The 19,768-nt window shown below is 39.8% G+C and overlaps 1 protein-coding gene across 1 annotated transcript; it reads left to right on the top strand.

Annotated features, from left to right (window-relative positions):
- The first annotated feature begins 36 nt into the window (after positions 1 to 36).
- KICS2 (KICSTOR subunit 2) lies at positions 37 to 18,557 on the top strand. The gene is made up of 3 exons (XM_010980293.3): positions 37 to 388; positions 5,466 to 5,751; positions 15,060 to 18,557. Exons 1-3 carry the CDS (start codon positions 154 to 156, stop codon positions 15,874 to 15,876), a joined length of 1,338 nt encoding a protein of 445 aa, XP_010978595.3. The 5' UTR covers positions 37 to 153; the 3' UTR covers positions 15,877 to 18,557.
- The last annotated feature ends 1,211 nt before the right edge of the window (positions 18,558 to 19,768 follow it).

The raw sequence follows: 19,768 nt of genomic DNA on the forward strand, positions 1-19,768 counted from the left end.
TCCTAAGGTCCCGGCGCGGTCCAGGAGGCAGCGCGCTCACGAGCCCGCCGCTTGCGGCGGTCACGCGCACGCACGCTCGTGCGCACGTTCCCTGAGAACCCGGAAGTGCGAGGGACAGGAGAGGCACGTGGGTGGAGCTGGAGCGCAGCTCGCATGGGGGAGTCTATCCCGCTGGCCGCCCCGGTCCCGGTGGAACAGGCGGTGCTGGAGACGTTCTTCTCTCACCTGGGCATCTTCTCTTACGACAAGGCCAAGGACAATGTGGAGAAGGAACGAGAGGCCAACAAGAGCGCGGGGGGCAGCTGGCTGTCGCTGCTGGCGGCCTTGGCCCACCTGGCCGCGGCCGAGAAGGTCTATCACAGCCTCACCTACCTGGGGCAGAAACTAGGTACCTCCGCCCCGCCCCCCGTGCCCCTTGAGGAGGAAGGAGAGGGAGTATATTCCCCTATCGGCAGTGGCTTGGGTTCCCTGTCTCTGTCACTCTAGCTGCAGGCTCAACTTGGCACTCCCAGATCTCCTCCCACCGGTCCCTTCCTTCCCTCGGCTTCCACAAACCCCGCCCACCGGCCTCCGCTGCTGATAGATTGGCCAACGGGGTGGCTGTTTTTTGCAGGGCTGTGCTCCAAACCGATGGATGTATCCATTTTGCTCATGCATGGATTGGTGCCATAAATGATAAGTTAAGCAAACTCTATGTCCCCGCTCTTCTAACCAGTGACACTGCGGCCAGAGGAGCAAAACTTGGCAGTACAACCTAGTTAATGAACACTATTGTTTGGCCTCTTAAGGTTAAGGCCTTGGAAAGGTACAGATGGAGTCCTACCCCCTGTTTGTAGGCCCTCAATAAATATTTAATGAATGAAGAAAAATATGAATACTGGACAGGAAAGGCAAGAAATAAGCCTAACACTAGCAATAGGGGACTTACAGGGAAAATGGTAAACACTCTTACCATCCCATTATAAATCTTCGCCCTGAAAATAAAATCCAGGGGTTGATTCAGCTGATTTTCACCAGTAGAAACAATTAGTATGAGTAGATCAGAAGGAAATAATATATGTGTAAGCCAAGGGCTATGCATTAGAAATTATTACTATTTATAATTACCAATATTATGAATCCCAGAGCTTTTAGAGTTGTTTTAGTACTTTAGCCTACTTTAGACCCTTTATCAGATGCACAGGGTCTGGTATGAATGAAGGACACATATATACAATGTAGACTAGAAATATACAATTGTGTGTAGACTCTGTTTTGAGTTTTTCTGCCCAGTTTCCTTATATTGCCTGAAGGTGATCATATACATCTTGCTTTCAGGAAACACTCAAGGGGGCAGGCTTTCTGAGATCTTAATTTTGCTTTTAGCTTTTCAAACAATAACTTGTTATTTAATATATTGACTTATTGGTAAAAACTGGTCAGATAGTTTCACCTTGTGTATTTTTTCCTCCCTTTTCTACGTTGGCACTTCTCACAAATTTATAATTGCTGTCGCAGTATTATAATTCCCCTTTCTGCAGATTGGCAGATTGTGTGTGTGCAATTGTGTGGGTAGGTGACAGCGCCCATACCAGAATACCTACCTTTGAACTGTCAGATTGTGTTTGTATCCATATGATTTATAAAAAATTATAGATTTATTTTAGTACATCTATATGAAGGGTGGATGCTGGCTGTAAAATTGAAGGTGAGTAATTTTCTGGCAGTTTTAGTGTTTTTAGATTCCCCCACCTCATGAAGAATGCTGATGGATCCTAGTGCCATGATTCCTAGCTTGGGGGCTTTTTTAGCTCACCTTTGAGAACTTGATGAAACCTGCGGCCTTGCTCTGCAGAAAAAAAATATGTGTGTAGTACAATTTTGCATATAATCTGAGAGGATTGGATTCAGTTCAGTTGGATTTCCTAAAGACTATTTCTAGATCTCAGTTAAGAAATCTGCTACACTAGTTTAAATTGTACGTGCCTGGTGTTAGGTAAATAGAACTGGTTGTGCGTAAGAACATGCATAAGGCCATCACTGTCTCTGACTTGGGTTCTGTGAGGTGGCTCTGATTATCTAAAGTGATTAATTCTGCATGGACCCCAGCCTGGATGGGTGAGCCTGAGGATTGTGGTTTGAAATTGATCCAGGGAGCAATTTACACTGTGAAACAAGCCCAAGTGCTGTCCAGGCTCCCAGGTGATCTCGCACTTTGGAGTAAATGTTCTGAAGATAGCATGTTTAATTTTAATGCGTCATAACTTACTTACATGTACAGTAAACGTAGGTTCCAGATGTAAAATTTTAACTTTGCAAGTATCTTACAGTTTTTTGGTACCGGAATGATTGTGCTACCAACGTGCTTACAGTATGACTTCAGGTTATTGAGCTGACTCTCTATTTTCTTAAAAACTTGGGAGAATTTGTCTGTTGCCATTTAAAACAGTCCCATGGTCTTCAACTACATTGCTGATTAGGATGTTTATATGGTTTTGTTTAAAAAACAAAACAAAAAGTTTGTATTTTTTAAACACATGAAAAAGTATGGTTTAAAAAAGTGAGTCTTTTTGACCTCATTCTTGTGACCCGTGTTTAGTGGAGAACTTTGCAGTGGATGCAAGCCTGGGCCTTTGGGCACAGGACGGAGCTGACAGGGAGCCTTCTGTTGCTGTCTTGTCTCAGTGCTGAGAGCCCTCATCTCAGCGCCTTCTCTTTACTCTAAGGGGGGAATATACCTGTTTGGGGAAGGATCAGTGATTAAAATATGCTGACTCAATGCCTGCAGAGGACTTTAGAAGGTCACACTTTTCTCCCCTTTGTTTCATTACCGGAGAGTTTCCTTATCTTCTGGTTGCTGGAAGTTACCAGGGTAGAAAATGAATTCAGAACTGATGTTTAAAATTATCATTAGCAAGAAGTTGTAGAATAAAATATTTAATTAGAGGTTTTGCTTGCTCCTTCAATATACTCATTACTTGAAGTTTCATGATGTGAGAGACTGTTGAAATCTTTTTTTTTTTTTTTTTTGCAGGAGGGAGGTAATTAGGTTTATTTGTTTATTTATTTGGCTTTTTAGTGGAGGTACTGGGCATTGAATCCAGGACCTCACGCATGCTAAGCATGTGCTCTACCATTTAAACTATACCCTCCCTGCCAATGAAGTCTTGAAAAATAATGAGCATTCATAGAAAGAGCCATCTGGAAATAATTCAGAATAATCATATTTTTGTCAATTCGAAAAACTGAAAAGAGAAGGAAGTCTAGTGTCTCTGATTCCCTGTTTCCCAGCATAAAGGAAGGCCATTCCCCATTGGATATTCCTAACCAGATAGGCTTGTGCTCCAGAGAGCACTGAGAAGAGAGACCTGTTTAAAAGAAATGTGTTGGTAGTCTCTCCCTTCCTTATAGTGTCAGGTTCCTTGGTTTTACATACTAGTGATTGATGTTTATTGATAAGCTTTAAAAGGTATTTTTGGTATTTATGGGTGTTTCCGTGTGCCCAGATAAGGGTAATATGTTTAAGGAAAGTATCCTTTTTTTCACCTAGAGTTAAAATTTGCACCAAGATCACCTTGTTTAACAGAGGAAGTGAGTACACAGTTGAGGTCACCTAGCTATCTGTCACATAGCTAGCTTTTTTTTTTTTTTTAACAGTACTTGAAGCTCCCAATTTACCAAATTTTCAGAAGCCTAACTGTGTAGTGTTGAGAATGCCTTATAGCAGCTATAAACGGAAGGGAAAGGGATTAGCATTACTGAATATGCGCTTTGCTCCAGGCATGTTGCATATCACATGTTGTCTCATTTTGTCTTCTTAGCAGCTCTTTTACTGGTTTCATGTTAAAATGACAACTAAGGCCCAAAGTGGCTAAGTCATGTGCATATCACACAGCTTGTCAGTTTGGAAGCTGGGATTTGGAACCAAGTCTGTCGGACTTCCAGAGCTTTTAGGGTTTACGTGGTACTCTTGTTACCTTCCTAACCTGAGAGATTTTGTCCTAGACCAGGGCACAGAGGTCTTTTTATTCCATACTGTCACTTTACAAAATCTGCAAAGCTAGACCAAATATGGGTGCAGAAGGCAGGCAAACCTTCCAGGATTCAGCATTGCATGGATATTGGTGTCAGGGTCAATCCACTTGTACCATATGGTTTTTGCTGCTATTAGGAGAAGTGATGTGAATGATAGTCAGTCTCTGGGCAGTATATTGGGGAAAACACTTTTTAAGTATTAGTAGTTTGCTTATGGAATCAGCAGTAAGTAGGGTAACCAACACTGTAGGGTTGCCCAGGGTTGAGGGGTTTCCCAGGACATGGGATGAAGGGGTTTCCTGAGAAGCTAGACTTAAAGTATTAAAACCTGGAAGGTCATGGGTAAACATGGGTAAACATGAGAAAACATGAGCCAAGGTGGTCACCATAGTAGTAAGGGATGTAAGAGCCAATTCTTGAAATGTAAACTGGGCAGTGAACTAAAACAGTATTGTGAAATGTTTCAGTCATTAAGAGGATATTTTACAGATGCCTTGATAAGTAATTTTCACTCCTAATTGGTGTGTTTAGAATAGTAATTCATTCATTAAAGCATTCTGTTACTCATCTCTGAGATTTTTATATATTTCTAAGAGTTACTGTTTTAAATCTGCCCTGTTTCTTTCCCTTCTCCCCGTGTCCTGCCTCTGCCCCTTTGGTAGGGTGCAGAATTGCTTAAAAAAACATCTATGAAGCTGGCTCTGTAATTAGAAATATAGTTGATCATATAATAATGCAGAAGTAAGGAAATGAGGCCTATGCCAGTTGAACCATTCTGACTGTTGAAAAGAATGTATTTGGCCTTATTTTTTGCTGATTTCATTTACATCAGCAGTTACTTATAATTGTCTCTTACTCTTAATAATTCACAATGTGGTGCTAATTGTGAAATACCTGTAGTGTCAACGTTGTTAACGGCACTAACATTTTCTTTCTCCCCCTGGGTCCCCAGTAGTCTGTGTTTTCCATTTTCTGGTACAGCTTAAAAGCAAAATGCAACTCCAAAGCAGAAGTAAAATTTTCTGATTAACCTGGAATAACAACAGTGTTTCTTAATCGGATGTTCTCTTTTGCTTCAAATATATTTATGTGGAAGGACGGTTTTTTAGATCCAGGTTGATGTCACTTGCTAGGTTAATCACCCTCTGAATTATATCTGAATCCTTACTGAAATGGGTTGGGGGAGAATTGGCTCATGGGTTAGGAGGTTACACACAGGTCCATTGCTACACTAATGAGTTGTACCAGGCATTTGCTTAACTTACTCTGCAGTGAAATTATGACTCACAAAATATTTAAATCCAAATCATGGAAGTCAGAGAATACGGCTGATGAAAAGTACCACGTTTTGAGCTCAGCAGTTCAGATACTTTCCTTTTGGATGCTGGGAGGTGTTTTGTGCTTCTGGTTTCTCTTCCTTACCTGTCGTGTGCTTGTCATTTGCCTACCAGGGGGCCAGTCTTTCTTCAGCAGGAAGGATTCCATCCGCACCATCTATACTTCCTTGCATAACGAGCTGAAAAAGGTAGCAAGTGGCCGCAGTGCCCTTGGAGGGACCGTACCTCATGTGGAAGAGCTCCTTTCCCACCTGTCAGAGCAACTCTGCTTCTTCGTTCAGGCTCGGATGGAGATCGCAGACTTCTATGAGAAGATGTACACCCTCAGCACCCAGAAGTTCATCAGTGCTGAGGAGCTTGTTGGCCTTTTGGACACCATCCTCAAGAAGTACAGCTCCAGGTAAGTGCAGATGAGGAGGGAGGGAGGGGCGGAACTTGGCAGCCTTGCAATCACACACACAGTCTCTGTTTTCCCTACCTGCCTGTGAAAATCTGTGATGGAGTAAGTATAAAGGAGAAATAGCTGTGTTACATTTTATACATGGTAATTAATCAACAGGTATACATTTAGGCATCTTCTTTGGGCTTAATTAATACCCTGCTGGGTGGATACTTCTCTGAGCAACAGCAAAAGATTGAGAATGAAGTATTCCTTAAAAGATAGATTATAACCGATTTTTCTGCTTATGAAAGAATTCACACAGTAGCAAGAGATTGTATATCTCATATTGTGACTTTTTAACAAACTGTTGTTCAAATAAAGGTTCCTTTCAAAGTAATCACCTTGGTGAATTATCCACTCGATTCCTCTGATGGAGCCATTACTTAACATGTGTTGGAAACTCCTTTATAATTGTTTTCAGCACCTGTGGCACAGCTTTGCTTTTTGTTTTAAACTTCCTTGGTAGAGGCAGGCATCTGTGCTCTAGAGGAGGGCATACTTAAGTTTTTTTGATAATCAAAAAGATATTGGGGGGGGTGGGTATAGCTCAAGTGGCAGAGCACATACTTAGCATGGACGAGTTCCTGGGTTCAATCCCCAGTACCTCCTCTGAAAAATAAATAAGTAAACCTAATTACCTCCCCCCCAGAAAAATAAACAAAATAAATAAAATTTTTAAAAAAGATATTAGTAGCCAGTTTAATTTTTTTTTAAGATATTGATCAGCTGGAAAAAAATTTTTGAGGGAAATTGCTACTGACAAAGAAACAAGACCCTTGCAATGTATTGCTCACTGCTTTGCCCAAAGAGCAACTCAAAAAGAATTTGAGAAGTGTGAACATCACTGACTGTTGAATGACCCAATTTTATTTCTGGGACCGTAGAGCCTGGCAGAGAGCCTTGCACCTTGCGGGTGCTCAGTCATTTTATGATGAACTAAATGGAAAGTGATGACTTTAAAGGACACCACTCTTTTGGATATATGATATGCTTACTTTAAAAAGAAAGGCAGATATGTTAATTTATATTCACAAATGAAGACTGATACTCATCTCATTAATGGACTGGGGGAAGAGGGCAACGTGGGGAGATTAAAAGAGACTTCAGAAAGAAGGTACCATCTGAGAAGACTTTTAAGGCAGGTAGGATTTTGAAAGCAAAGGTAGGTAGAAAGCAAAAATATCTGCAATTCCTCCATATCCGTGGTTCCAATCCAGGGATTCAAAGGATTTACTTTGAAGAAAACCTGGGAATTCAAGCCCGCATCATTCAAGGGTCAACTGTAGTCTAAATTTTCATTTTATTTATTTTTATAGGCAATATATTAACATGGCTTAAAGTTTATAAAAGTACAAAAGAATAGAATAGTGAAAAGTCTGTCTTCTGCCCCTGTTCTTCAGCTACTTAATTCCATTCCCAAGAGTCAATCAATGTTAGTAAGTTCTTCTATTATTCTCAAGAGATAGTCTGTGCATATAAATAACTCACATTTTTTTTATAAACAAATTTACACATTTAAAAATATTTTGTTTGGAAAATTCTTTAATTTCTTCCTCAAATCTGATTAGCATATGTTTTCTTTTAATCAAATAATTTTTTTAAAAAACCAAAAACTACAGTACCATTGGAGATAGGATTCTCAAGGGGAAGAGATCTCTTGTGGTGATTCCCAAATGCTAATGTGAAAGCATTTTGCTGAACCATTTCCAGACCTTAAGAAAACAGCCAGACCTGGGCCTGTCTTCTTCTTTCCCAAGAGAGTAAGACTTAGCAATTTTTGATTGAGTGCACAGAATCCTGTCTGTCTTAAAAGTTCCCTGCGATACAGATACATAAGTCTGCAAGGGAAAACTGGATAAATAAGAGAAAGATGCCAACCCTGGGATATACTGGTTGTTGAACTTTACCAATGTGTGCACATGTGCACGTGGGTGTATTGTGTCATAGTAATGAAGGATTATTACTATTTAACTGTTTTTATTTTTATTTTATTAGATTTGTGATCTATCATCTTTGAACCTTCTTTGAAACATCCCACTTCCCAGAGCCTTGGACATTTTTTCCATTGCAGTAGCAAAAGCCCAGATTTCATTCTGGAAGCTCTTAGGGCAGTACTTGGGTGCACCCCTCATCCTGCTGAGTGGATACGGGTGGAGCTGGGTTGTATTATCACAGATGGTCAACAGGGGTTTTCATCTGTAGTCTCCATCCTCCATCAGTGCTACCTTTGTCTAATTAATAGGGAATTACTGATCACAGACACAATCCAGTCTGAAAATTATCTAAGAGGCTTTGGGTTAATTTGAATATAAATTCTGTAGTTTAGAATTTCTGAAAAGTTGAGATTCTGCATAATACATTGATTTTCTTTGGGAAGTGGAATTATTTTAGATATAAATTAACATGATTTGCCCTTTGCCAGGATAACATTCCTTTTTCTGTAGTCTTTTTGATTTGACATCTGTGCTACACCAAGCACACTTTTTTGGTGGTTCCGGTGTTCTAGAGAAATAATTCATATTTTGGTATTCTGTTGTATTGAAAGAGTTAATCCTTTTCCCAAATGGCCCAAGTTATCTTTCAGGGACTATTGATTTGTCCCAATATACATGATCCACATCAGAACACTGATAAAAAAAATTGTGTGAATCTTTCATGTTTCAAACAATGAAATGCTTTAAAAAAGGATTTTATTTTAATTTTTGGGGTGGGAGGTAATTAGGTTTATCTATTTGTTAATGATTTTTAGTGGAGGTACCAGGGATTGAATCTAGGACTTTGTACATGCTAAGCACGCACTCTACCTCTGAGCTATACCCCTTGTCCCCCAATGAAATGCTTTTGTATTAAAAAGTTAACAAGTGTGATGTGTATCGTGGAGTCTAAACCTCTGGCACTGATTTGAGATGCAGATTCAGTATGAGTTATTGCAATGTCCCATCTGCTTTCAGAGACGAAGGGAAAACGTGTTTTGTTTTTTCCTCTGGAAGCCAGTTGTGCTCAGATTAGAATGATGTTAAAGGTTTCTTCTTTAGGCAAACTTACTACATTACTAAGCAAATATAAATTCTTGTTTAAGAATCACAGTCATTTGTGATGCTGCATTTCAGACTAAATAATTAACATTAATCATTTGAGTTTTCATTAGAAGAAAAAATATGGATTTAACTCATGGAGGGTCAGGGTGTCTACTATTCCTTGAATACTTTTGAGAAGTAGAGCTTGGGTTTGTTTTTGTTTTGTTTTTTTCCCCAAGAAAGCATCAGTGGAACATTTTTTGATTCTGAATTTATTTTGAATTTATTTACCCAACTGTTTTGTACAATGGGCATAAAAGAAAATTTTGGCTAATCTGGTTAAAACAAAACTGGAAGATAGATTTTAAATGCAAATTAGTATTTACTCTCCTACATCAAGAACATACTTTTTTTAATTGACATATTTGATATACAATATTATATGTTACAGGTGTACAGTATAGTGATCCACAGTTTTTTAAAGGTCATACTCCATTTACAGTTACTATAGAATATTGGCTGTATTTCCTGTGTTGTACAATGTATCCTTGTAGCGTCTATCATACATAATAGTTTGTACCTCTTAATCCCCTACCCCGATGGTGCCCTTCCCCACTTCCTTCTCCCCACTGGTAACCACTAGTTATAGAAGATAATTTTTAAGAAATAATTCTTTTAAAGAAGTTAGCAATTTGTGCATTCTAGACAGCTTTTAAAAATCTATCTGATGTGGCAATAATATTCTATTAAATGATTTTTATTCTTTAACCATAATTTTATTGCTAGAATTTAAAAAACATTTTTTTAAAAAACTGAGTTACATAAAATTTCTTATTGCATTTTAGGAAGCACATTTTTTTTTTTAATCTGAATGCTTCAAATGGCAGAATTCTTACCAAAGGCAGAACTGTGAATTATTTAGGCTTTATGCCCTTTTTCCTTCAAAAACAGATTTGTGATGATAAGACTATTTTTTGTTGTTGTTGTTGTGTTTTTGTTTGTTTTGATTATAAGACTATTAATGAAAGTTAGTTGTGTGTGTGTAGTTCAACAAGGTGGTTTATTGCCCCCTGAAAATTTCATAAGCAAAACTAACAATAGTGCAATTTCTGTGGGGCTCATTCTGCTGTAGGCATTTGACGTATGTAGATCTTAACAGTGAAAATCCAAGGCTTTCTGTGACCTTTCCCCAGCCTACCTTTTCAAATTATCTAAGGCCCATCAGATGCCTTAAATTGCACTCAAATTCTTAGTAAAAAGGAAGCGGCTTCAAAGAGAAAACTTTGAGGATTTAAGCAGAAGCCCCCAACACAGTCCACAATGTAGTGTATTCCCCGAATTTCCCATTTCCTACCTTGGTTCCTGTTACTTAGTTTGCTTAGAAAGTCCTTGAATTTGTAGGGGAGGAAAGAATATCTTTTTCCTCTACCCATCTAAGTTCTCAACTGGGGGCCATTTAACAAAAGACAGATTAACAAGTGGAAAGCATACAAATGTATTTAATATAGGTTTTATCAGGTATGGAAGCCTTCGTAAAGAAATGAAGGCCCAAAGAAGTCCTTAAACCTGTGTTTTTATGCTAGATTTGGTGAAGAGTGGAGGGATGTGGAAAAAATGTGCTAGGATGAAAAAAGGTGTGAGCTAAATGTACTAAACTGGGGGAAACAGTGAGGCCTGTTCATTCAGATTCCTGTCTGTGACCTTTTGTCTTTGAAGATAAGGATGCTCCTTTCCTCAGGCTACAGGGAGGGAACGTCTTACCTGAAGGTTTCGTGACCTGCTTCACAAGGGGGTCAGAAAGTCCTTCCTGCCATTTCTCAAATTCGTTCAGCTTAAAATGGTCAGTATACCAAGATGCCATATTTTGGGGTAGCATGTTCTGAACCCCATCCTGTCCCACTATGCATCACTTGTTGAAATAATCATTCTGTATAACAGACCACCCCAAAAATCATACTCGCAGGCTTGCAGGCCTACTGGGAGTTGGCTGGCGTAAGCTGGGAAGCTCTGCTTAATGCGACTGGTCTCCTGGGGCCTGGCTTATAGCTGTGAGCGCTGGGTCTCGTCAGCTCCACGTGCGCTCGTTCTGAGCCCAAGGTTAGCGGGGAAGCAGCTACCCAGGGATGATGGCCCAAGTGCAAGAGAGCAAGCCCGACCCACCTCCTTTTTAGCCTTTGTTTGCGTCAGATCTGTTACCATCCCTGTGGCCAAAGCACATCACAGAGCCCGATCCGTGGTCGGGGTGGGAAGGTACCCTTCCCCTCTGGTGGGAGGAGCTGCAGAGGCACACACAGCCAAGGGTGTGGAATCAGGGGTGGTTAAGAATTGGGGCCAGAGAGTTAAGCCCTCATCTTCACCTGGCTAAATCTACCTTCTCTTTAAGCTTTATGGCTCAGTTCAAATCCTATCTCCTCTACAGCCTGCACAATCTTTCTACCAAAAGGAATTGCTCTTTTTTTCTAAACTATTATTTGATTTGTACCCCTTGTAAGAGAGGTATTACTTCCTACCTGTGTCCATTGTAAATATCTCCTTTTACCAGGGGAAGTCCTATAGGGCAAACCTTTGGCTAATTCATCTTTATTTCTTCAGCAGCACATTTGTATCTGCTTCTACTTTTTTTTTTTTTTTTTTTGGAACCGGGTGGTAATTAGGCTTATTTATTTTTTCACGGACGTACTGGGGATTGAACCCAAGACCTCGTGCATGCTAAGCACACGCTCTACCACTGAGCTACAGCCTCCTCCCCAATTTGTATCTAAAAACTAGTAAACTAATTGTTTTAAATGAGATTATAGATTTTTAAAACTGGTGAAATATACATAACATAAAACTTACTGTTTTAACCATTTTAAAGTGTGCAGTTCTGTGACATTTCATATATTCCCATGGTGCTACAGTTTTATTTTTTATTGGGCTTCTGACTACTCACATGCAGGGGACTCACATACTTTTGGAAGGAACTCCTTGATGGGGAGGGAGTGCGTGCTCGAGCTCTTTCTCTCTTTTTCTGTCTTCTTTTTTGGCTTTTTTTTGGAGTAGATGTTTTCTGCAAATAGTTGTCAATTTATTCTGTATTCAGACTCTCTCAAGCTTGCTGCCATAGCTGAGGTATATATTTTTGGATTACAACAATTTAACAGACTCCCCCCACCCCCGCCATGGTGTGAGATGCGAATAGGTATGAGGCACAGAGTGGGAATGGGAAAATGCTACAACATAACGCTAATCTCAAAGTCTTGGCAGAATAACATTAGCATGAATTTATAGCTCTTTTTAAGGATGAAAAGTATCTTCAGCATTCACGTTTCATCCTAATAAATGTTGAACGTCTAAACACTTTTAGCATATGTTTATGGAAGAGCTTGTGCAGAATTCTTTGTGAAGGGTTGTACAGAGAATTCATGTTCTTTCAAGGAGAACCTTGGATATAAATGGATTTCCTACTGGAAACAGAAAAATCACTTCAAGTTTTGTTATTTGTGGTAGAATGATACCATTTTCCTGGTTATTAACAGTCTTACTGTGTTTGTAGTTCCTTGGCAGACTTTCTTGATACCCATGATTATAGAATCTTGTTATACTTAATGCTCATTAACCGTCAAGTTGCCTGAAGGCTAAGGTGGTAAGAGCATTTCTTAGAATGCAGAGATTTTGAGACATGCTCTAGTGTGTGTGTATTAGACTTTCTTAATGTTTATTTTGAATTGTGTAGTGTTTGAAGAGTCCAAATTAATTGAGCACATGAACCAGAGGATTTGACATCTGGTGTATCTATCTGATTCTTTGAGTGTATTATTAGACTATATCTTCCACCCACGTTTTAGCTTCCCTAACTTGAAGGATGTGAATTGTAAAATGCCAGTAATAGGGAAAAAAACAGTGTGTTACTGTCATGTGAATAACTGCATCCTATTTATCACATGATAATCAGTTTCTATCTTATAATATCCAACCTAGTGTGGGCTCTCTGAATCACAAGCCATTGTGTTTAAATAGATTTTTAAAAAATCTTGATATACTTGTGATTTTTTTTCCCTAATTGTTTAATTGATGACCAGCATTATCCTCTTCAGCTGAGGCCAAAACAGCTGTGTAAGACTCGCAGGTCTCATTGACAGTGAAGCAATAAATCACGTGGGCTCAGGCCTGTAAAGCATCTCCCATGGTGCCTGGGGCGTGGGGTATGCTCAGAAAATGCTAGATCTTCCCATATCTTGCTAAGATGATTCCTGAAACCTCCCCAGATGCATTGGAACTTGAGGAAGAGTATAATGGCTTCCTCTAGGCTCCTTGAGAAGGAGGATGTACCAGGCCATGCAGACACTGAAACTCCCTGGGCATTTTTCAGAAGAAAAAGATGAGCAAAAAGCTCTAAGTGGTCCATACAGAGAGGCCTCTCTGTAACCCTTCCATCTCATTGTTACAGAACTTCATTTGAGATCATAAGCAAAAGACGGAATCAATGAGGCAGAAACTAGGATTCAGCTCTTAACACAGTTACTGCGTTGACCAATTTTCTACTATGTGCCATAGGTTCGAGATAAGGAGTGAAGGAAGTGGGCAGCTTTTACTTCCCCTCAGGAGGAGCTCAAAGCAAGGGTGACCCTATGTCCCAGTTTGTCTGATAAATTATATGATTAAGCTACCACAAGGGAAGACAGGTCATAAGAAACTAGAGGATGTAGTCAGGGGGCCCGACCTAGTCTGGGTTGGACAGAAAAGACATTTCTAAGGAGGTGACTCTAAAGAGGAGACCTAAAGTAGCAGAAAGTAGTGGTGATGGAAGCGGGTCAAGCTCTTACTGGCCTCAGGGTCTTTGCGGGTGCGCTTTTCCCACCTCTGCCTGGGAGAGAGGCTCCTCACACATCTTGTCCCCACCCCCTTCAATCTACTATACAAGGGAAGTAGAAAGATGTTTTACAAACAGCAGGTAGCAGTCCATGAATCATAAAATTAATTTAGTGAGTAGTCCTCTAATTTATATATTAATATATATAGTCCTCTATATATTACTAAATATCAAGAGTACATTTTGCATAGTAAGGGTGAATATGAAATTTTAAAACCTTTTATTTATCTACAGGTATATGTCCTTAGTCACCTAGTATTTCTTACTGTAAGTCACGGTCAAAAAATTCTAAAAACATTCTGTCTGGAACAAGTAGAAACGCAACAGCACTATTACCTTAACCTTTATGATAGCGTCACATTTCTAATTATTTAATGTCTGGAGAAAGTGAGAAGAATGGGAATGCGGCTCCAGCTGAGAAGGGGCCAGATTCTTCAAGGCCTTGTAAGCCTTTTTAAGGATTTTGGATTTTATCCTGAGATAAATGGAAAGTGACTGAAGTGTAAGACTTTTTTAATTAGGCCACCATTTTGTTTTTAACTGCGATTAAATATGAAGGGAATTTGGGAACTAGGATGGAATGAGAGCTTTTGGTAAATGTTCTATTCCTTTAATAAACATTTATTGATTATATACCATATTTCAGATACTGGTTTATAGTCTCTACTCTCATCTGCAAAATAGGTTTAATAATACCTTTTAGAGTTACTGAGAGCATTAAATAAGTTTATGTGTTCTATACACATTTAAAAGATGTTTTAGTGACCTTTTCTTTGCCTCTTTTGGACGACACCCTGAAAATAGGATGCCTTGTTTTTTGTTTTTTTGTTTTTTTAGTTATCAATATTGCATTTTATTTGTCAATTATTTTAACTACTGGTATATAGGCACGATAGAGTGATACAGAGTCACTTGGTGAGAGAAGTGCTTACTTTCCCCCCCACTTCTTATAATAATTCTGATTGCACCAGGGAGAAATTCCTTCATTTCATTTAAATCATAGGATGCCTTGTTTTGATGATAATGTTCTCATAATAAATATAATTCCCAGAATAAATGAAATAAGAAAGACTGATAGCTAATTCAATTTCTCTGTATTTAAAAAGAAGGAAAAGAAGGTAGCCACTCTTTTTTTTTTTGACATCAGGCTATTTCCAGGGGAGTCTATGATGCTGACATAATTCTGAGATGGTGAAGTTAGGTCAGAACAATCTTTTAAATAAATCAACATGGAGTCCTTCCATCTTTCCTTCACTCTCAGCCCCCAAACATAATATTAGTTGTCTGACCACACTGTTCTGTTTTTTTTTGTTTTTTGTTTTTTTTTTTGAGGCTAGAAAATGTCATCTGGGTATCACATTTCCACTTAGTTCTGTAAATTTCCCTTCCCCTTTTAGATTTCACCACCCCATCCTCAGTCCCCTGGAAAGCAGTTTCCAGCTGGAAGTCGATGTCCTGAGTCATCTACTGAAGGCCCAGGCTCAGGTCTCCGAGTGGAAGTTTCTTCCGTCTCTGGTTAATTTACACAGCGCTCACACCAAGCTCCAGACCTGGGGCCAGATCTTTGAAAAGCAACGGGAGACCAAGAAACATCTGTTTGGAGGGCAGTCTCAGAAGGCCGTTCAGCCCCCACACCTTTTCCTTTGGCTAATGAAACTCAAAAACATGCTTCTTGCCAAATTTAGCTTTTACTTTCACGAGGCACTGAGCCGACAGACAACTGCTTCGGAAATGAAAACACTGACTGCAAAAGCCAACCCAGACCTCTTTGGAAAGATTTCCAGCTTCATCAGGAAATACGATGCTGCCAACGTGTCCTTAATCTTTGACAACCGAGGTTCCGAGAGCTTTCAGGGTCACGGCTATCACCACCCCCATTCCTACAGAGAGGCCCCAAAGGGCGTGGATCAGTATCCGGCCGTGGTGTCTCTGCCCAGCGACAGGCCTGTCATGCACTGGCCCAATGTCATCATGATCATGACAGACCGCACGTCCGACCTGAACAGCTTGGAGAAAGTGGTCCACTTCTATGACGACAAAGTTCAGAGCACCTACTTCCTCACCCGCCCAGAGCCTCACTTTACCATTGTTGTCATTTTTGAGTCAAAGAAATCCGAAAGAGACTCCCACTTTATTTCCTTCCTTAACGAGATCTCGCTTGCCCTTAAGAACCCCAAGGTTTTTGCAAGTCTGAAACCTGGATCCAAAGGTTAGCAGGTGATATGTGTGCAAGGTTTTCAAGGCTGGACATTGTGTTCTTAATTGCTCTAACAATCCACAGTGGTCTGTGATTAGAGTTTTCGTGCATTCGTGCTTCTTTCAGAGCTAAATTAAAGACAGATTCTCCCTAATTGTATCACACACTCTTAAGCAATTAAAGCCAACTGCATTACATATCCAAAGAGTAACCTAGGAAGGGATCATGGCTCCTGTCTCCGTGGTACAGCAAGGTACTCTCAGTGTTTTCTCCTCTTTTCCTGTATTTCATGTAGACTGGATATTTATTGGCTTTTGATTTACCTTTCTGGATATTTTATGTTGTTGTAAACATTGTGTTCCGATGCAACTCCAAACGCCGTCTCCTTCTCCCACTTCCTTGGTGAGTGATTGGCGTACGGTATTAAATGGCTTTTTTACTATTAAATTAGCAAATTATAGTGAAATTTTAAGTTTTACGATTCTGATCAACAAACTCATTTTTTTGATGCCAAAATTAGGTGAGAAATTTCTGTCAGTTATTGGAATCGAAGGTGAATCAGAGTGGTTGCGTATTGTCAGGTTTTAACAGTTCTGAGGAGCTTCACGGCAACTCTAATAGCCATGGGTTATTTTGGCGGGTGACCTACACACCTAACTGCGTTTGTTTTCACCTTTGTAAAGTTTGAATTTTTCGAGCTCGAGGGGAGCGGGTGGCCGGCCGGAGCGCCGGGCGAGCGCGGCGGGCAGGGGTCGGGTTGCGGAACGCGGCGCGGGAGGCAGGCCCCTCGCCCTGCCGCAGCCTCCCTCCAAGAAAGAATTTTTAAAAAGTTTGAATTTTTCGCTCTGTTTTCAAGTCAGCATAAGCCATTAAGTGGGGTTTCTTCGTTGTTCAGCATCGTATCTGCTTGGCTCTCTGTTTATCACCTTTCTGCTGAAATGTAGGTTCCCGTTTGGTTCCACCCCCTGGTTATTTTTAGGCTGAAAAAGCACGCAGTCTTGGTTTTTCACTACTTTTACGCGTAAATTCACGCGACTTAGCCTACTTTTACAAAATCACAGTGCAGGTCTTGATACCTTTTACTTGCTAAAAACCAGTTGTGCGTTCAAAAGAACGCCCTTCCTAGTTGAGTAATCAATTCTGTAGTTAAGCACACCTGAACTTGGGTTTCATGCCTGGCTCCCCCAGATTATTTTTAGAAGCGGTGATGCTTCTTAACACATGCTGCTTTAACACCTTCCTTCAGTAGGTGTTTGTGGGGAAGGAGGTGGATCAGTGAAGGCAAAACGGGCCGTGGAGACCTTCCCTTCTCGGTTATTGCTTTGGAATAAAAATAAGCCACGAAAGGTAATTGAGTTGTTACTATTTGGTAGTTTCTTCAAAACTTGTATGCAGTGTCGTGATCAGCTCAGTCCTGTTTCTGGTGACTACACGGGGCAGCCGCAGCCGGCAGGGGCCAGGGCGCCCCTCTGAGTCCATGCGGGGGGCCTGCCCACCTCAAACCGGACTCCCTGGTAGAAGAACCCACTGGCCTGTTATTTTCTGGGGAGAGCATGTTTTCTTTTCTTTCTTTTCTTTCTTTCTTTTCTTTTTTTAAGTAAAAGTCAAATGATTTGTAAAAAGCCAGTTTGCTTTAGACAGAAAGTAGTGATTTACCTCTGCATTTTATGTACTCAGGTTCTATAAAATGTGGACACATTTTACAACATTGAGCTGACAGAAAAAATTGAAAACAATTGGAACTAAAAAGTCACATCATTTCCCCTCCCTTTTGTGTTTTGCCAAGAAGCTGAAAAATATTCCTTTGGTGTTCATGTATTTTTTTTTTCTAGAGAAAACCACCATTAGCCTTAATGATACAGTCTCCCATGTACCTAAAAGAAATATGCCTCAGTGGAACATGGAAGAGAGTGTAAATAAAACATTTATACAGTATTTAAATAACTAGTCCTTGCCTAGAACATATTTGAATTGTATATTTATTTTTAAACATATTTTCGTTCAAGCTGAGAAACAAAGTCATTTTACCCTAAGATTTGTCGTCTAAAATCAGTAACAAAATGATCTATAGAGTCTGAGTTTTGCTAATTGGAAGAGTCAGTCCCATATTTTCTGCAGACTGCTTGCTTTGAAATTTGTTTCTAAACCACAGCTTAATCAGTTTTTATGGGTAACCAGCAATGTGGTCAACACTTAGTTTGCCAACAACTCCGTCAAGGAGTGTTCACTTTAGGCTGTTCGGACACAGGGTGAACGTTTACGACTTTGTCCTTTGGGGAACAGCCTGGTATCTGACTATGGCACTTTTGGTGTGTGTGTGACAGTAAAGCTGAATTCTTAACTGAGGAGCTAATGCTCTTTGTACGATTGCTTTGTGTGTTTGGAAATACTGGAGAAAATTTACTTTGAAGAAACAAAATTGTTAGCATTTCACTGCACTCCCAGTAGAGTCACCCAGGGGAATAATCTAAATAAGTTCACCCTTTGACCCAGCAGCAAACTTGCAGTTCTGTTTGGCAGGTGAGCCTCTGCGCTTGATTTCCTTGTCTGTAAAATGGGGTTAAGGCAACGCGGGCTGCCTTTTTCAAAGGACGTGTAAGAATGGAGTGAGATCACGCATGTAAAAAAGGCTTTGCAAGCTTGCCTGAGTTTGAACGCCGTATAAATAAACGATGGACCACTCTTTCTTTAAACTTAACACCTCTCCTGTTCTCGTCTTTCTCTTCTGATCGGTGACAAACCTATGCTTAGTTATTAAGTGTGAACAGTACTTAAAGAACTAGTTTAAAAGAAGAGGCAGATAAATGTCTAACCAACCCACCCACTCCACTTATTTTAGAGTCTTTGTGGTTCTTTGTTCCCAAATTTTTATGATTGATTGATGGTGGCATCATGTCACGTCTTGTATTTTCTTACTGGTATTTTTTTGTCTGGTTGCTCTATCATGAGAGGGGTAAGTTAAAATCTCCAACGGCGACTGTAGATTTATTTCTCTCAGTTTTTTGCATTTTGTATTTTTAAGCCCTTTTATTAGGTCCATATACATTTATAGTTTTTCTGTCTTTCTCTTGTATTAACCGTTTAATTGTTATGAAGTTTCCTACTTTATTTCCATTACTACTGCTTTGGAGTCTGTTTTGCCTCATATTTTTATGACCTTCCCAGCTTGCTTAAACTTCCTGTTTGCATGTTATGTCTTTTTCCATATTCTCACTTTTCATTCTTTGTATCTTTGTTTTTAAAGTGTCTGTAGTGAGAACTAAAGAGAGAAGACTGATTAAAAAGAGCGGTAACCAACTCTGCTTGTCAATCTGACAGTCTCTGCCTTTTGAAATGTTTAGTTCAATTCTCCTGTGAACTTTTTACAGTCAGAGTTTTGCTGATGGTGTCCTCAAAACTGTTGTGTAACATGTTTTCTGTTCTTTTTCCCACCTTTATACTGGGAATTAGATCACAATGTTTGATCAGATTCAGTCTTTCTCTGAATTTCTCTCTTTCTTGCTTTTTTTTTAATTGAAGTATAGTCAGTTGCAGTGTGTCAATTTCTGGTGTACAGCATAATGTTTCAGTCATACATGTACATATATATAATTGTTTTCATATTCTTTTTCATTATAGGTTACTACAAGATATTGAATATAGTTCCCTGTGCTATACATTAGAAATTTATTTTTTTATCTATTTTATATATAGTGGTTAGTATTTGCACATCTCAAACTCCCAGTTTATCCCTTCCCAACCCCCGTCCCACCCTCCCCCATACCCATAAGTTTGTTTACTATGTCTGTGACTCTCTCCCTTCCTCCATCGCTCTCTCTCCCTCTTTTCCTCCCTCCCTCCCAGCCTTCTTTCCTTCCTTCATTTTTTTGTGTGTTTTATTAAACAGCCAATACCTGGCATTCCCTAGAT

This window comes from Camelus dromedarius, chromosome 11, assembly GCF_036321535.1.
Source record: "Camelus dromedarius isolate mCamDro1 chromosome 11, mCamDro1.pat, whole genome shotgun sequence".
NCBI classification, from domain to species: Eukaryota; Metazoa; Chordata; class Mammalia; order Artiodactyla; family Camelidae; genus Camelus; species Camelus dromedarius.